Source organism: Pteropus vampyrus, unplaced genomic scaffold, assembly GCF_000151845.1.
Source record: "Pteropus vampyrus isolate Shadow unplaced genomic scaffold, Pvam_2.0 Scaffold7, whole genome shotgun sequence".
In the NCBI taxonomy this organism is placed as follows: Eukaryota; Metazoa; Chordata; class Mammalia; order Chiroptera; family Pteropodidae; genus Pteropus; species Pteropus vampyrus.
The window spans coordinates 869,625-887,650 of NW_011888788.1; the positions used below are offsets into that span (position 1 = coordinate 869,625).

Genomic DNA, 18,026 nt, shown 5'->3' on the forward strand with positions numbered 1-18,026 from the left:
AATTATCTCTGGATAACTTACAATACCTCATACAATGTAAATGGCTATGTAAACAGTTGTTATACTGTATTGTTTAGGCAATAATGACAAAAAAAGTCTGTACATGTTCAGTACAGACACAGCTATTGTAGACCTAACTATATATACATGGCAACAACAGTGTAACATTTCCCCCTGAATATTTTTGATCCGCAGTTAGTTGAATATGGAGAGCCCAGTAGTTTGTCTTCCATATATTAAATAAGCATTTAGGTTGTTTTTAGTATGATTCCTTTATGAATTGAAGCTGCTAGGAACATGTATGTACAGATGTTTCGTTTGAATAGATGTTTTTATTTCTTTGGGGTAAATCTTAGGAGTGGAATTGCTGGGATTTTATGGTTTAAGTATATATTTAACTTCATAATAACCTGCCAAACTGTTTTCCATGGATTTACACTTTACGTTTACGTCAGCACTGTGCAGGAGTTTCAGTTCCTCCATATCCTCTCCAACACTTAGTATTATCAGCCGTTTACTTTTTAGCCATTGGGTAATGGGTTTGTGATGATATATCATTGCGGTTTTTATTTGCATTTTCCTAATGGCTAATATGGTGAGCATCTGTTTATGTGTTTATTGACCATTTGTATATTTGCTTTTGTGATGTGTCATCTTAAATCCTTTGCCTCTTTTTTTTTGGATTATTATTTGTTAATATTGTCTTATGCTTGAGTTGTAAGAGTTCTTTATATATTCTGGATATAATACATTAATCATGTATGTGTATTACAATTGTTCTCTCCCAACTTGTGGTTTGGTTTTTTGTTTTTTAATGATCTCTCAAGGAACAGAAAATTTTAATTTTGATAAAAGTCCAAATTAGTCATTTAAAAAAAAAAGTTCATGTTTTTTGTGTCCAGTCTAAGAAGTCTTTATAGTAGGTAGAATTCTGAGATCGCCCCTGATGACCTACACTCATATAATTGTTTCTCCTGTGAGTATGGGCAGGACCTGTGAATGTGATGAGATTTTACTTCAGTGATTATGTTACATTACATAGCAAAAGGGATATTAAAGGCATAATTAAGTTACTAATCAGTTGATTTTGAGTCAATCAAAAGGGAGGTTATGCAGATAGGCCTGACCAAAACACAGGAACCCTCAAAATCTGGGTCCATAAATCAGAGCCAGGAGAAGTCAAAGAATTTGAAACATGAGGATTAAACAAGAAGGATATTTTTTCTATCGCTGGCTTTGAAGATGAGGAGGGGTCCATATGGCAAGTATTGTAGATGGCCTCTAGCCATAAGAAATAGCAAAGAAACAGGGACTTTAGTCATATAAGTGCAAGAAACTGAATTTTGCTGGAACCATGTGTACTTGGAAGAGGGTCCTGAGTGCCAGATAAGAACACAATCTGGCAGACATCTTGAGTTTATCTTTGTGAGACCCCTGCGCAGAAAATCCAGCCACCCTTTGCTTGGGCTTCCGACCTCTAACTCTGTGTTAATTTGTTATGCAGTAATATAAAATTAATACACTGTCTCAAAATTGTGAAGTTTTCTTATGCTTTTAGGTTTTATATTTAGGTCTAGGTCTGATATCTTTTCAGATTGATGTTTGTATATTGCATGAGGCTGAGAGTCAAAGCTCATTTTTTTCCATATGGGTATCTAGTTTCTAGCACTATTTGTGGAAAAGACTGTTCTGTGTTCTCATTGAATTGCCTTGGTATTTTTGTGGAAGATCAATTGATCACATATGTATGGTTCTATTTCTGGACTCTTCAATCTGTTCTCTAGGTTTATATGTCTGTCCTTATACCTTTAGCATACTGTCTTGTTCACTGTCAGGTAGTCTTCCAATTTTGTTTATCAAAATTGTTTTGGCTATTCTAAGTTCTTATCACTTCTATGTAAATTTTACAGTCAACTTTATATCTTTTAGTTCTGCAGTTATTTTTCTAGATCCAGGATTGTTTCTTTATTTCTCTGTGCAGTGTTTTGGATAAAGTCTTCTGATATATTTTCCAGAAACGAATTCTCTATTCAGCTGTGTCTTCTTTAGTGGTTAACCCATCTATAGAATTTTTTTTAACGCCTACAGCACCTGGTATTCCTAAGTGATCTCCCATCCAAGTACTAATCAGGCCCGACCCTGCTTAGTAGCTTCCAAGATCAGACGAGATAGGGCACGTTCAGGGTGGCATGGCCGTAGACTAGAATTTTTTATTTCAGTGACTGTGTTTTTACTCTGGAAATTCCATTTATTTCTGTTTATTTTATTTTATTTTATTTTATTTTTCAAAAAAGTGTTATATGCCTTCCTTATGGTTTCAATGCTTTTATCTTTAATCATTGTTAAACACACTTATTTTATAGTTTTTATGAATCTTATGCATTTTGTGTCGAGGGTTTGCCTTTCCACAGTGGTTTTACTTTTGTTTCTACTAGAGACGTCTAGGGGTTTCACTGGCATGGACCAATTTTGTTAATTTTTCATGGAGGGGAGGTCCTGCATCATAAGATAGAGTAAATTTAGGACTCAAATCCATACGAAGCATATTTTTATGGTTTCATATTCTCAAGGGGAGACTTTTCCTCCCCTTACCCACAGCGCAAACTGAGGCAGACAAGCTTTCTGGTCTTATTCGTGAAGGTGGATTTTTTTCCCTTTGTCTTTTTTTTATTGAGAGCATAGGTCTTTGAGGGCCACAACTTTTCAAGAGGTCTTGGATCCAACACCCCACCTTTCTCAAGGGCCTTTTCTACTTTTCTCCTGCTTTCTGTCTCCTTTCCTTCACTTCCCTTGGTTACTGAAATGTCTTAACAAATGCTTCTGGGGCCAATACAGAGGTCAGCACATCCTTGCAGCTCTGGCTTTTAGTTCACTCTTTGTTTCGTGCCACTGGCATTTTTTTCTTTCTTGAGAACTTAACCAAGCTTTCAGAGGATGTTAGCATGTATTCAACATTTCTAGATTGTAGTAGATTTTCTAGATTACTGTATTGCAAGATAAAAAAGATAAGATTGTGCTTTAAAGATCGAGTTTAATATACAGAAATATTGGGTATCAGCCAAAGTATAAAATTACTTTTTACATATTTATTTCCATTTTTAAATGGCAGGTCCTCTTTAAAAAGAGAGATCAGGAGCGTGATTTTCCTGTCTGCTTCCTCAGGAAGCAAAAAGGCAGAAACTTGGTGAATAGCAAGACTAGTGGTTGCTATAGTAAGCATGAGACTTCCTGGCAATGGTTCTATTAACAGTAGAAAATGGAACCATGGCAGTGTCTCTAATTTGCCACAAGATTTTATTTCTTATCTTTGGTGTAGGAGTTTCTGCTATATCAAGAAATTACTCTTCCCAGTTTGTTTTATTCATTCAATCAGAGAGTGATTAGAAAGTATCACTGGCGGTGTACATTGTACCATACTTATAAGTTTTATAATTGTTTGACAATTGTGATAAATTTCAAACAGGTCTTTCCATTTAGCTCCTTCTTGAGGGAAGCCGTTTTCCTCATGTGACATATTGATGTACATTGTTAATAGGCCCTTTTTAACCAGGAGTGAGAGCATAGATTTTATAATACCTGGGTTTGAGTCTCAATCTAGACACCTACCAGTTGTTTAACTGTGGACAAGTTATCTAACTACTCTGTGCCATAGTTTATCTGCAAAAGCATCTATTTGCTGTGCTTGTTTTAAAGATGTTAAATAATATACATTATACAGTTTGACACAATGCCTGACACATAATAAGCACATAAGTGGGTATTATCCTGATCCTTGATGAGCTGCTCCTTTTTGATGTGTCTGGTTATCTCTAATTGGTAAATGGCCATTCTGTTGGCATCTTCCAAGATTTGACCAAGTTGATTGTTCCAAAGATCCAAGCAATATTCATTGGCCTTGAAAAGCAGAAAAAGCACCCATAAAACATAAACGAAGTACTTATTAAAGCATTGAATAGTAGTGAACATTATTATTTGTACTTAACAAGGTATATGTTTGCCTGATCTTTTATTTAATTAATTTTAAAATTTGCTGTTGTTGTTTTTTCCTCTTTAAACCTACGATCAGGTTCAAGAATGAGCTAAACCAAAAAGAAACAGATGTCTTACAATAAAGAGTCAAATTAGTAGAGATACCATTAACTTTCATGGTGGTGCAATTTTCTCTGTGTTTTAGACTAAGGGAAAGGCTTAAAGGAAGAAAAGCCCTTTTATAGATTGCTTACAGTGTATGTTCTAGAGATTCTCCTAGTCTCTATGGATATTATTAAGATGTAGTTCTTACCCTCAAGGATCTTACTCAGTTGAGGAAGGCCATAAACAATTGCAGTAGTTTGTGACAAGTACTTCGCCAGAGATCATGATTGACTCTGATGAATAAGAGAGAGGAAGGGATTGGGACATTTAGGATTTCTGGCTTGGGCAAGGGGATAGACCAGAGTTGGCAAACTGTGACCTGCTGACAGTTTTGCACAGCTCACAAACTAAGAGTTGTTTTTACATTTTTAAATGGTTGAAAATAATCAAAAGAATATTTTGTGACATGGAAATAATATAAAATTCAAATTTTTTATAATTTCATAGTTTTATTGGACAAATCTATGCTTAAACTTGTCTGTGGCTGCTTTTGTGCTACAAAAGCAGAGCTAGGTAACTGTAACAGAGGCTGTATTACCTGCGAAGCCAAATATTTACTGTGAGGCTCTTTACAGAAAAAGTTTGCTGACTCCTGAAGTAGATGGTTCATTTTTATCCACTGAGATAAGCAATTAAGGAGGAACAGATATAGGATAAAATAACATCTTTCTATGAGTGTTGGTTATTTGAATCAGAGGCACTTGTGAAATATGCAGGTCTAGAAGGCAAGGGCATTCATAGATCTGGAGTTCTGAAGAGAACTGAGGCTGGAGATAGATGGGGGAAATTTTGAGATCCAGAAGAGTTGTATGGAGAAGTGGTTCTCAGCTCTGGCTGTACATTGGAATCACTTGGGGGTACTTATCAATAAAGAAACAAACAAACCCAGATACTGCCTGGACACTCCCTGCCAACCCAACTCCCCTTCCCCTGGCTGGTTTGAGCAGGAGGACTTTTTTAAAACTCCCCAGCTGATTCTAATATGCAGCCAGCTTTGGGACTACTGGTATAGCATAAGGTCAGTACCTTGAGGAACACCAATATTGCAGGAGCAATTCTAGATCTATTGAGAAGAAATGCTGATTGAGTGATGATAAGAATTGGGGGAGTGGTCAGATCCTGCAGTTTGGTAGCGTGAGGACTGAGGATTGAGAACTTTCCTTTAGAAATCACTGTTGACTCTATCAAAAACAATTCTTCATCAATGTGGAGACCCAAGTAAGAGGAATTATCAAAGGCTTTAAGGTAGGGGAGGAGAGACATTTATGGGTGAACTATTGAAAAGATGGTGAAGAGGAATTTTCACTCAAAAGGCTAATCACCTCTTTGTTTTGCTTCTGTAGGTATGCTTGCTGCATAGTCCGTTCTCGAAATTAACTAAAGACCCATCTTCTCTTTTGCTTGTTCTGTCCCAGCAACAAATGTAACTGCTTGTACCCGTTAGCAACTCCCAAGCTTTGCAACTCCCTTGCTTTGTAATTGTCTAAGGACAAATTAACAATCAGCCCATGCCAAATAAGTTCTATATAAGGAATGTTGCAACTGAGCTCCCCAGATCTTCAGAGCGCTAGGGACTGCCAGGCGTAATAAACCTGAGTTCTCCACTTCTCTGAGTGCTGCTCCCTTTGGCGCTGGTCTGACTTTTGCAACTTCTCTGCAACAATGGAAAGTGGGGAGGAGTGGGGGACAGGGGCGGGGAGTGATAGCTGGAATGAGGAGGCACTGGAGATGTAGTTTGTTCAAGAGGGTATTTTAAGGTGATAAAGCTTTGAGCCTATTTATTTGCTGAAGGAGTCAACTGTCAGTAAGGAAACTGCCTGGAATTAGTTATCAGATGCCACCATTCAGTTTTTATAGAAAGAGGAAAAGAGCTAGATTTTGAATAGTTCTTGGAACAATATTAACATTTTTGTCTTTTTGGAATTGTTTGTTTAATGTGCTTCCTATATTTAGATACATTACCAGTATAGCCAGAAAGAGAAATGGACCTAGGTATTGAGAAACAAGGCCAACAACTGTTCTTTGCTCACCCAGTCACTGTCATCTTGTCTGGGGCCTTGATCTCATCTGTGAGAACAAGAGGGTGAACTGAACAGGCTTCATAGTCTCTTCCAAAAGTCTTAATTTAAACTAGTGCAAATTTGATTTAAAAAAATCAGGAAACTGAGCTTATGAAATGTCTGTAAAATCTGCCTGATCTTTTAGTTCCTTAGTACCTAGACATGTGCTTTTTTTGAGGAACTCCAGTAGGTTGGTTATGATTTACCCCTTGGTGAATTTGGGCACGTTGTTTACAAAATGTACCAATTTTTCCTGCCATAAGAATATTTCTTCAGGAGCAAAATCTCACATAAAGTCTTCCTTTAATTTTTTTCTTTTTATGTTTAAATAATATATGGTAGTTAAGGAATACTTGGATGGTACAGAGATCGCACCGTTAACATTTTGATTTATTTATTGGGAGTTTTTTTTCCCCCCCCAGTGGTTTTTGTTTCTTCATCAATGTAAATAACACTTAATATATGTGCTAATTGGGTTCTCCAGGAAGCAGATTGAGATGGAGTAGGAGGGCTAAGGGCTTATTGGTACAAATATAAAAGGGGCTGCAGACCTGGCAAGCTCAGGAGGCCACATGGCAGTCCTGACAAGCTCAGCAACTGAAAGTAACCACACAGGATGGTCAGATCATAAATTCCTAACTGGGAAGGTCATGGTGGGTAGTCATGTCCTACACCTATAGCTTCTTCAGCAAAGGTGAGTCTTTATCTTAAGCAAGCCCTATCCATTGTTCTTATACATCTAAGATAACATACCTTTGAAATGTCAGAGTAATTTTCTTTGCAGACTCCACAGAAAGTACAACCTGGCACCAGAGCACAAAACCATGAAATTCCTCATTATCTTGTTGCCTGCATACCATCTTTATTTACTATAAATGTTAAATATTAAATGTTAACTATCTTGTACCCATCAATGTAAAAGAAGTATGTATCTCTTAATTTTACTTTTTATTCAGTTCTTGGGATTTCCTCGCTTTGCTTTTTCCAGTTTACATAATCTGCCACCAATGAATTTCATAGAACCTTCTTTACGTTTTCTCTTTTTTTTTTTTTTAACACCTACAACACCTGGGTTCCTAGGTGATCTCCCATCCAAGTACTAACCAGGCCTGACCCTGCTTAGCTTCCGAGATCAGACGAAATCAGGCACATTCAGGATATGGCTGTAGACCGTTTTCTCCTTTGATTATAAACGTGTAAGAAGAACTGCCAAACTGTCAATCTCCAGAGCATTTTCTGAATCCATTGGGATCTTGCTTCTGGGTATGTCTTTAGATTTGGCTCAAATAAACTCACATAAAGTTTTTCTATAGGTTTGGATTTTTTTTTTTTAATTTACACTGGGGAGTAATGCCTGTGAGGGAAAAAGGAGAAGAGTAGGATTGAGTATGAGAAGCCACCAGACTACAGTGCACACCTGACAAAGTCTCTGTCAGCCCAGATTGCCCAATAGAGGAGCATTTCACCAGATGAAAACGTTAGGGCCTTAGACCACTACATTGCCCAGTCATTGGGCAGTCAATGAATGTCTTTGTATGAAGTTCTTCACTATATTTAGGATTATTTTCTTTGACTAGATTTCCAGAAGTAAAATAGATTGGAGTGTGTGAATATTCTGAAGGCCCTTTATGTTCCAAGTGGTTATCTTTTACAGCGTCAGTGCAAAGTATGAGCAGCCTGTGGCACCAGGTACTTAAAAACTTTGGATCTTGTTTACCAACTCTTGGTTACTTTATATCCAAAAAATGGTGTCTATTCTCTGTTTCGGATCTACAGTCTTGTATGATGTTTAGTGGGCTTTGAATTAAGGGATGTGATTCTTAATTCTCTGTCCAAATGTCCAGAGGGGTGAGTGAAGATAATGACAAGAATGAGCGCTCCACAATCAAATTGGCCAGATTCAGCTCCTGGCTCTGCTGTTTATCATTTTGTGACCATAGACAAGTCTGTGTGCATTAGGTTATTCATCTGAATAATGAGAATAATGACAGCATCTATCTTATAGGGCTATTTTGAGGGTTCAATGAGGTAAAATACTTAAAACACTTAGTATGATGTCTGGCTCATTGCATATGCTTAAAAATTAGGTATTTCAATATAAATATGATTATTTTAGTACCTTGAGAATTAGAATGGGAGAGAACTTTTAATTCAGACTACTATTTCTTCAAGAGAAAAAAACTGAGGCTTAAAAAGAGGTTAATGAATTTGGCCTGGGTCTCTTAGCTAATGGTCTTTGACCATTGCAGAGTTTTTCAACCTTGGCATTTGAGGATAATTCTTTGTTATATTACTCGTGAGATAGTATAAACTATCCTTAGATGTTGCCAAACGTCCCCTGGTACATAAACAGTTTTGCAGTAGAATAGTCCAAGTTTTAGAGTAATGGAGGAGTGCTCCATTTTGCCTCCACTGGAAAGACTAAATTTCTCATTGAATCCTGTTCTCATGACCTCATCAATGATTTGAACTGATTATTTAAGATGGAGCCTTGTTCTGTGGCTTCTGGAATGTTCAACATAGCTCTATAAAACATCTTATTAGAGTGTACTGCTCTCCCCGGGAACAATCCATGTGTTTAAATAGGGCAGTTTTATCTTTCTAAAGGTTTTCTTCTTTAGTTGCAGGTGGCACAACTAAGAAAAGGTATTTATGGAATTCCAATGAGTGGGGATTGATGATGCAGTTCAGATAACTAAGGTAAGAGAAATAAAAACAGCTGCGAGGAGTTTTTTGCCACCCAAGTTAGTGTCCTCACAAAATAAAGCTAAAATCAAGTTCTCTCTCATTGAATTTTATTTCCAAGCTGTAAGAGTAGCTTATTTTTTTGTGGTTAAAAACATTATAATTATCGTCCTTTGAGATGTTGGCTCTCATCCCAAAACACGAATACAACATGTTTTTTCATTCATTTAGGTCTAATTTGATCATTCGTGTTTTGCAGTTTTCAACATGTAGTTTCTAACATATTTTCTTAGATTTATACCTGTGCATTTCCCCTTTTTGGGGAGTGATTGTAAATGGTATGTTTTTAAGTTTGTTTTTCAGTTAGTCTGTTTTTTTAGTTAGTGTTTCCTACTATATAGAAACATTGATTTTTCTGTGTTGACCTTATGTCCTGTGACGGTGCTAAATTTACTAGCTTCAGGAGGTTTTTGTTGGTGGTCATGGTGATTTTTTTTTTCAAGAGTTTTTGGTAGATTCCTTGGGATTTTCTGTATAGATTACCATGTCCGCTACAAAACTGGGACAGTTTTAGTCCTTTCCAATCTATGGAAATTTTAATTTCCTTTTCTTGCCTTATTGCACTGGCAGGGGCTTATGGTACTATGTTGAATAGAAGTGGTGAGAATGGATATCCTGGCCTTGTTTGTGATTTTAGGAGGAAAGTAATCAGACTAGTTTTTTTGTTTTGTTTTGTTTTGTTTTGTTTGTTTATTTTTTTTTAAGGTGCCTTTCATCAGGTAGGGGAAGATTCCTTCTGTTCCTACTTTGTTGAGAGTTATTCTCATGAATGGGCGTTGGATTGTGTCAAATTCTTTTTCTGCATCAATTGATAGGATCATGTGTTTTTTTTTTTTCAATCAGTGATTCACATTGAATTTTTTTAAAAAATTGAACCAGCCTTGCATTCCTGGAATAAACCTCACTTGGTCATGGTGTATTATTCTTTTTATATATTGATGCATTTGACTTGGTAATACCTTGTCGAGGATTTCTGTTTGTTTCTTCATGTGGGAAATTGGTCTGTAGTTTTCTTTTTGTTTGCTGTCTGGTTTTGTTATCAGGATAATGCTGGTATAAAAATAAGAGTTGGGAAGTGTTCCTTCCTCTTCTATATATGTGGAGGAGATTTTGTAGAATTGGTGTTATTTTAGTCTTTGAATGTTTAGTGGGATTTGCCAGCAAAGCCATCTGGGCCTGAAGATTTATTTTCAGAAACTGAGCATTTCTTTAATAGCTGTAGGAGTTTTGGAATTTTGTGATTTTTCAAGGATCGGTCCATTTTATCTTAAGTTGTTGGAATTCTGTGTGTGGAGTTGTTCATGGTATTCCCTAATCCTTTTAATGTCTATACCGTCTATAGCAGGGGTCCTCGGCCTCGGGCCGCGGACTGGTACTGGTCCATGGGCTGTTAGGAACTGGGCCGCACAGCAGGAAGTGAGCAAAGCTTCATCTGTATTTGTAGCTGCTCCCCAATGCTAGCATCACTGCCTCAGCTCCACCTCAGATCATCAGGCATTAGATTGTTGGGAACCGCTGATCTATACTAATATTCCTTCTTTTGTAAAGTTGTGAAGGTTTGTCTTATGAATCAAGATATGGTCTATCTTGGAGAACGTTCTATGGAGCTTGAAAAAAAATGTCTAATCTGTTGTTGGATGGAGTGTCCTACAAACATTAATTAGATTTGTTGGTTGATGCTGTTGTTCATTTCATCTGTATCCTTGCTGATTTTCCATCTAGTGGTTTTTTCAGTTATTGGGAAAGAGTGTTGAACTCCCAAACTACAATTTTTTATTTATCTGTCTCTCTTTTCAGTTCTGCCAGTTTTTGCTTCATGTATTTGGAAGCTCTGTTCTTTGGTGCACACCCATTTAGAATTTTTATGTCATCTTGGTGAATTGGCCCTTTTATCATTATGTGTTATTTCTCTTTGTTCCTTATAATTTTCCTCACTGTGAATAATACTTTATCTGACATTAATATAGCTACTTGAACTTTCTTTTGATTAGTATTTGCTTGGTCTGTCTTCCTGCCTCCATTTGAAAAAAATTAGTAGAAAAATTTTAAGCAGTTTTTGTTTTACAGAAAAATTGAGGGGAAAGTGCAGAGCTCCTGTATACCCACTTTCTATAAACCTCCCCTCCCCTATTTTTCCTATTATTAACATTTTGCATTAATGTGGTAGATTTGTTAACAATCAACAATGAACTAGTATTAATACATTATTATTAACTAAAGTCTATAGTTTATGTTTGGGTCCATTCTTTGTATTGTACATTTTATGGATTTTGACAAATATATAATGATGTATATCCATTACAGTATCATACAGAATAGTTTCACTACCCAAAAAATCCTTTCTGCTCCATTTATTCATCCCTCCATCCCTCCCTCTGAAACACTGAATCCATTTATTTTTAACCTACCTATATCGTTATGTTACGTTTGAAGTAAATTTCTTGTAGACAGCACATAGTTAGGTCTTTTTTTCCCAATTATAGTTGATATTCAGTATTATATTAGTTTCAGATATGTAGCATAAGTGCTTAGACATTTATATAATTTACAAAGTGACTGCCCTGATAAGTCTAGTACCTACCTGGTACCATACTGTACTTTATGCTGTACTTTACATCCCAGTGACTATTTTGTAAGTGCTAATTTGTACTTCTTAATCCCTTCATCTTTTTCACCCAGCCCCTAAGTCCCCTCTCATCTGGCAACCATCAGTTTGTTTTCTGTATCTGTTTCTGTTTTGTTTGTTCATTTTTTTTCTTTTACAGATTCTACATATAAGTGAAATCATATGGTATTTTGGTATTTGTCTTTCTCTGACTTATTTCATTTAACATAATGCCCTCTTGGTCCATTCATGTTGTCGCAAATGGTAAGATTTCATTCTTTTTTACTGGCCAAGTAATATTTTATTGCATTTATTTACCCCACCTCTTCTTTATCCAGTTGTATATTGATGGATACTTAGGTTGCTTCCATATCTTGGCTATTTTAAATAATGCTACAGTGAACATAGGGAGCATATATCTTTTGTAATTAGTGTTTTGGATTATTTGGATGAATACCCAGAAGTGGAATTGCTGGGTCATAAGATGGTTCTGTTCAGTTTTTTGAGGAATCTCCTTACTGTTTTCCATAGTGGCTGTGGAACTCATTTGCAATCCCACCAACAGTGCACAAGGGTTCCCTTTTCTTCACATCCTCACCAACACTTTTTGTTTGTGGATTTATTGATTCTGACAGGTATGATGTGTTATCTCATTGTGGTTTTATTTTGCATTTCTCTGATTAGTGACGTTGAGCATCTTTTCATATGTCTTTTGGCCATCTGTATCCTCTTCAGAGAAATGTCTATTCAGGTCCTCTGCTCATTTTTGAATTGGATTGTTTGGGATTTTTGGTGTTAAGTTGTATGAGTTCTTTATAAATTTTGGTTATTAACACTTTATCAGATGTATCATTGGCAAATACTTTCTCTCATACAGTAGGTTGTCTTTTTCGTTTTATTGGTGGTTTCCTTTGCTATGCAAAAACTTTTAATTTAATGTAGTTCCATTTGTTTATTTTTTCTTTTGTTTCTCTTGTCCGAGGAGATATATTAAAAAAAAAATTACTAAGAACAATGTCAAAGAGTTTATTGCCTTTGTTTTCCTCTAGGAATTTGATGGTTTAGGGTCTTACATTTAAGTCTTTAATCTATTTTGAATTTATTCTTGTATATGGTTTAAGAATGTGGGGGTTTTTTTTGTTTGTTTGTTTGTTTTGCATGTATCGATCCAGTTTTCCCAACACCATTTATTGAAGAGACTGTATATTCTTGCCTCGCTTGTCATAGATTAATTGACCATAGGCATGGATTTATTTTGGGCTCTCTGTTCTATTCTGTTGATCTGTGTTTATGCCAGTACCATGCTGTTTTTATGCCAGTACCATGCTGTTTTATTTACTGTAGCCTTGTAGTGTAGTTTGATATCAGGTACCATGATACTTCCAACTTCGTTCTTCTTTCTCAAGATTATTGTTGCTGTTCAGGGTCTTTTGCAGTTACATATAAAATTTCAGATTATTTGTTCTAGTTCTGTGAAAAATGCCATTGGTATTTTGATAGAGATTGATTTGAAACTATAGTTTGCTTTGGGTAGTATGGACCTTTTAATGATGTTAATTTTTTCTAAATATGAATATAGTATATGCTTCTATTTGTATCTTCTTAAATTTCTTTCTTCAATGTCATTTAATTTTCCAAGTATAAGTCTTTTACCTTCTTGGTTAAATTTATTCTTAAGTATTTTATTTTTTAAATACAAATATAAATAGGACTGTTTTCTTAATTTCTCTTTCTGATAGTTTGTTATTGATGTATAAAAATGCAACCAATTTCTTGTTTTCCTATGGGTTGCTTGAACATTTTCTAGTATTCCATTTTGGTTTATCTATAGTGTTTTGAGCATATCTCTGTATAATTTTTTATGTGATTCCTCTAGGGATTACAATATATGTACATAACACTTATTGCAGACTACTAATATCAACTTTTTACCACTTTAATTGGAAGATAAAACCTTACCACCTTTTAGGTCCTTTTACCTTCTCCCCTTTATTATGCCGTTATCTTAAATATTACCTCTATATATCGAGAACCACAAGGCAATACTTTTTTACTTTCAACCATCAAACATAATTCTTAAAACTCAAGGAGGATTATTTCATTACTGTATGTGTGTTTATGTATGCTATACATGTATAACATTTATATATACTTGTGTGTATACCCCCTTTCCACTGCTCCATATTCCTGATATTAGAGATTTCTTTCTGTTATCATTTACTTCCTTCTTTAGTAATTCTTTTAGCCATTCTTTCAGAGCTGGCCTGCTGCTGACACTTTTTTAGTTTCTTTCATCTGCCATTGTTTTTTTTTTTTTTTTTCACTTTCATTCCTAAAGGATATGTTTACTCTATATAGAATTTTGACGTGATCCTTTCTTTCAGCATTTGAAAAATACTGTGTACTTCCTTGCAGCTTCCATAGTTCCTGATGAAAAATATTCTTTGAATTGTTCTTCTGGAAGTAATGTATCATTTCTAACAGCTTTTGGGACTTGGTCTTTAGTTTTGTTTTTTTTTAGTGGTTCAAAGATTTATATCTTTAACTAAATTTGAGAAATTTTCAGCCATATTTCTTCAATTATTTTTTTATCTCTGCATTTTTTTCCCCTGTCATTCTTAGGACTCTGGTGGAAGAAATATTAGATCTTTATTATTGACCCACAGGACTCAGAGGCTCTGTTTATTTCTTTTTAATCTCTTCTTTATCTGTTGTACAGATTGGACGTTTTCTGTTGATCTGTTTTTAAGGTCATTGATTGTTTCTTCTCCTTTCCATTTTGTTTTAGAGCTCATCTAGTGATTTTTTTTTTTCAATTTCAGCTACTGTATTTTTCAGTTCTAAAATTTCCATTTGATACTCTTTATGTCTTCTGTTTTTTATATCTTCTGAGTATATAAAATTTCTTGTTGGGTAATTTTGATAAAAACTGCTTTAAAATCCTTTTCAAATAATTCTAACATCTCTGTCTTTGCATTTGTATCTATTAATTGCCTTTTCTTCATTGTAGTTGAGATGTTTATGGTTCCTTGTATGATAAGTAATTTTGGATCACATCCTAGACATTTTGAGTATTCTGGTTCCTATTTAAATGTTTATATTTAACAGGCAGTCCACCTGTCTAGGTTTAGAGCACACATCCTGGCTCACTTTTGTTGGCTATAGTTCAAAAGTCAGTTAAGTTTTCAAAGTCTTTCTGTGCTATTTTGGTCTGCCCTACTTGTATGCTACCAAGAGGCCAACCTGAAATCTGGGTGTTGTTCCAGACCAGTGTTCAGTTCCAAAACTGTTTGCTATGTTGTTTCTGGTCACTTTTACACGTGGGTCACTCAGAGGTATGTCTAGGATTTTGTATGCATATTTAGAGGATTTATTTTATTTCTGTAACTTCCTCCTCACTGTAATTCCCTCTCAACTCTGTAGTTGAGCTGGGATTGTAACTCCACCTTGCTATTCCAGAGTAGAGATGGAACACGAAGCTCCACCCACACTCTCCACAGCTACAACTTGGGGGGTTGAGGGAAGGTACTGCCTCATTAATGCAGGGCAGGGTTGGAAGACAGACTCTGCCCACAGTTTTTGTGCCACAGTGCCTGGTGAAAAGAGGGAAGGGTACCACATTTTTTGTTGTTTTTCTGTAGGACAGGTACGGTCAAAATGTTTGTCTTGCTAGACTTCCCCTGGTCCTTTGTCTAGAGAAAGGACACTTTTCTTGGCATTTTTTTGTCTGTGGTCATTGGTGTTTCTGGGTTGTGGGCCTCTCCAGAGCTCAAGCCAGACATACTAGAAGTCAAACCAAGCAAAACATAGGAAACTTCCTGCTGGGTCAGTCCTCATGTCCCATGATCTTTAGCCAGTCCATGTTTTTGCTACTTTTCAGAATCTTCTGTCAGTTGCTTCATGAATTTTGTCTGGATTTTTTTGTGTTGTAATTAATGAGAGGAATAGAGTAGAATATGCATCTTGCATCTTATCCTGAACTAGAAGTCCCCATTTAAGCTTTAAATTATGTACATGAGTTTAGGAACATTAGTTTTTTACCTATGTATTTTTTTGTAAGTACACAATTTTTCATCTGCAAATAAGATTTTTTGAGGGGAGAAGGTTCCATAATAATTGTTTTGTTTTCTCATCCCATTAGCTAGAACTAATTAGGGATTAGCAAACTATGGTCTGCCTCCCATATTCAGCCTACTGCTTTTTTTTTTTTTTTGTATGACATTTGAGCTTGAAATGGGTTTTACATTTTTAAATGGTTGGGGAAAACTCAAAAGAAGAAGGATATAATTATATTGAATATGAATAATATTATATTCAGATTTCAGCAGAGTTAAGTAGTTGCAACTGACACCATTGGCCCTGTTCTAGAAGATGAGTAAATCATAGTGATGATAGCCAACATGCTTTTCTTGTCCTGTTTTAGTGATAACTGATTTCAGTGTTTTGCTTTTCAATGTGTTGTTGGTCATTCTCATTATAAAAGATATGTGTACAGAGATGGAGGAGTTTTTGTAGCCATCTTTCTAAAAATCTACCAGTGTCTTTTTTTCCCTCTGACTGCTTAATAATTTTTTTTTTTAATTCTTTGTTTTTAGAAGTATTACTGTGATATATCTAGATGCAGATTTTCTTTTTATTTATCTGCTTGGGGTTCTTAGGACTTCTCAAATCTGTGGCTTGATGTCTTTTGTCAGTTTTGGAGAATTTTCAGCCTTTGCCTCTTCAGCTATTTATTCTGCCTTATTTCTCTCTTTCCTCTTATCTTGGACTCAAATTATATGTAGATTAGATCATCTTATTGTATCTTCTATACTTCTTACCCTCTCTTTTGTATTTTTTATCCTCTTACCTTCCGATGCTTATTCCAGATACTTCCTTTAGACCTGTCTTAATTTTCTTTTATTCTCTCTTCAACTATATTTTGTCTGTTCTTACATCCATCTATTAAGGTCTTTACTTCAGCCGTTGTATTTTTTCAGTTTTATAATTTTTATTTGGTCCTTTTCTGTTTTAGTTCTGCCATTACATTTCATAATATATAACATTTCATATATACATATATATATGTGTTTGTGTATATGTGTATATACATATAAATAACCGATTCTTAGCTGTAGTTCTTAATACTGTGGTACTGTTCTTGTCCATTTTCTACTATTCTCATGTTACCACCTCATGGACCAGACATTATATCTTTAAAATTATTTATAGAAATGATTTGAGACCTGGGATGATATCTTTTTCTAGAGAGGATTTACATTTGTTTCTGGCCTTGCCTAGGAGTATTGAATCATTTTAATCTAGTTTCAGGAATTGAGATTCTTTTAAGAAAGAGTTAGTTGCTACAGGGACTGATTGATCTGCCTGAGATAGGTGCTAGGTAGATCCTGTGAGCAGAGCAGACATGGTCTTTGATCTACATGGAGCATAGAGTCTTGATTATAATTGACAGGTAAATATATATAATTAAGTTCTGTGAGAACAATGAATGTACTGCTATGATAGTGAATATTCGGAGTCAGGAGGAGCTTAGAATGGTCATATCATAACTAACTGAAACAGTTTCATTTAAGCTGAGACTCAGCTGATGTGAGAGAACTGGGAGCAGAAGCTTCCAAACAGAAGCAGTTGCCAGTATAAAGACTGGATGACACCAAACAAATGTTGTGGGATGTGTGCCAAGGGAGGTAGTGGAAGGAGAGTTGAGATTGATTTAGAACTATATTGAGATTTGGGAGATACCCCCACCTCCCACCAATTTTCTCCCATTTCCCTTCAGAAAATTAGTGAACCGGGAATTGATGAATCTTGACTCTAGATCTATCTCTGTGATCTTGAACTGGTTACCTAATCCTTCAAAGCAAAATTGGGGAAAGAAAGGGAGGAAGGAGAGGACACACATGAAGTGGGATTAGAAGTAATGAAAGGAGCACTTGAGGAGAGACTATGTCAAGTTTCTTTATTCCTCAAAAATGTTTGCAGTTTGGCATGTGTAGTAGGCATTCTGTAAATATCTATTAATTTAGCCAAATAGAGATCAGAGGATTTTTAAATGGGAAATTAATCATAGAAGAGAAGAATGAGACAGGAATTTTCCATCTTATTCTTCAATGTAAAGGAAAGAGTTAATGAATCAAAATGAAGAAAAACCATATTCATTTACCTCTTGGATGATAAGAATTTTATTGACCAACCTGAAATGTTTTGAGTAACATGAGAAAGGTAGGTGAAAAAACACTTGAGATGTGAGCTCCTCTAAGGCAGGAGCATCTCTGTTCTTTACCTCCCTACCTGCACATGTCAAGGAACTTAGTTGAACAAATGAGCCCATGATTAGTTCTCTGCTTTGAAGGAACTTAGGCTGTCTTTACCTTTCAACACAGATTTACCATCCATTTGCTTTGTATAGGATTCAGGAAGAGATTATGAAACTATTTTCTTTCATGATATTATTAGCCCAAATTTCTGATCTGATCGATAGA

At 35.5% G+C, this 18,026-nt stretch overlaps 1 protein-coding gene and 2 pseudogenes across 6 annotated transcripts in view; 1 reads left to right on the forward strand and 2 right to left on the reverse strand.

Annotated features, from left to right (window-relative positions):
- Positions 1-18,026, forward strand: part of PTPRA (protein tyrosine phosphatase, receptor type A) — a 114,793-nt gene that overhangs the window by 27,412 nt on the left and 69,355 nt on the right. The window contains exon 2 of one of the 6 annotated variants that reach the window (XM_023537072.1): positions 8,816-8,894. The exons of 1 other annotated variant lie outside the window; for it this stretch is intronic. Coding sequence is in view for 3 of the 5 variants with exons in the window: in XM_023537063.1 (XP_023392831.1) it covers positions 11,794-11,808 (15 nt within the window). In the remaining 2 variants the exon portion in view is untranslated. Of the gene's footprint in view, positions 1-8,815; positions 8,895-11,774; positions 11,809-18,026 lie in introns of those variants that run through there. 4 more of the 6 variants (XM_023537075.1, XM_023537063.1, XM_023537055.1 and 1 more) reach the window with 4 other exon arrangements.
- LOC111747019 lies at positions 2,080-2,201 on the reverse strand (annotated as a pseudogene).
- On the reverse strand, positions 7,251-7,365 carry LOC111746802 (annotated as a pseudogene).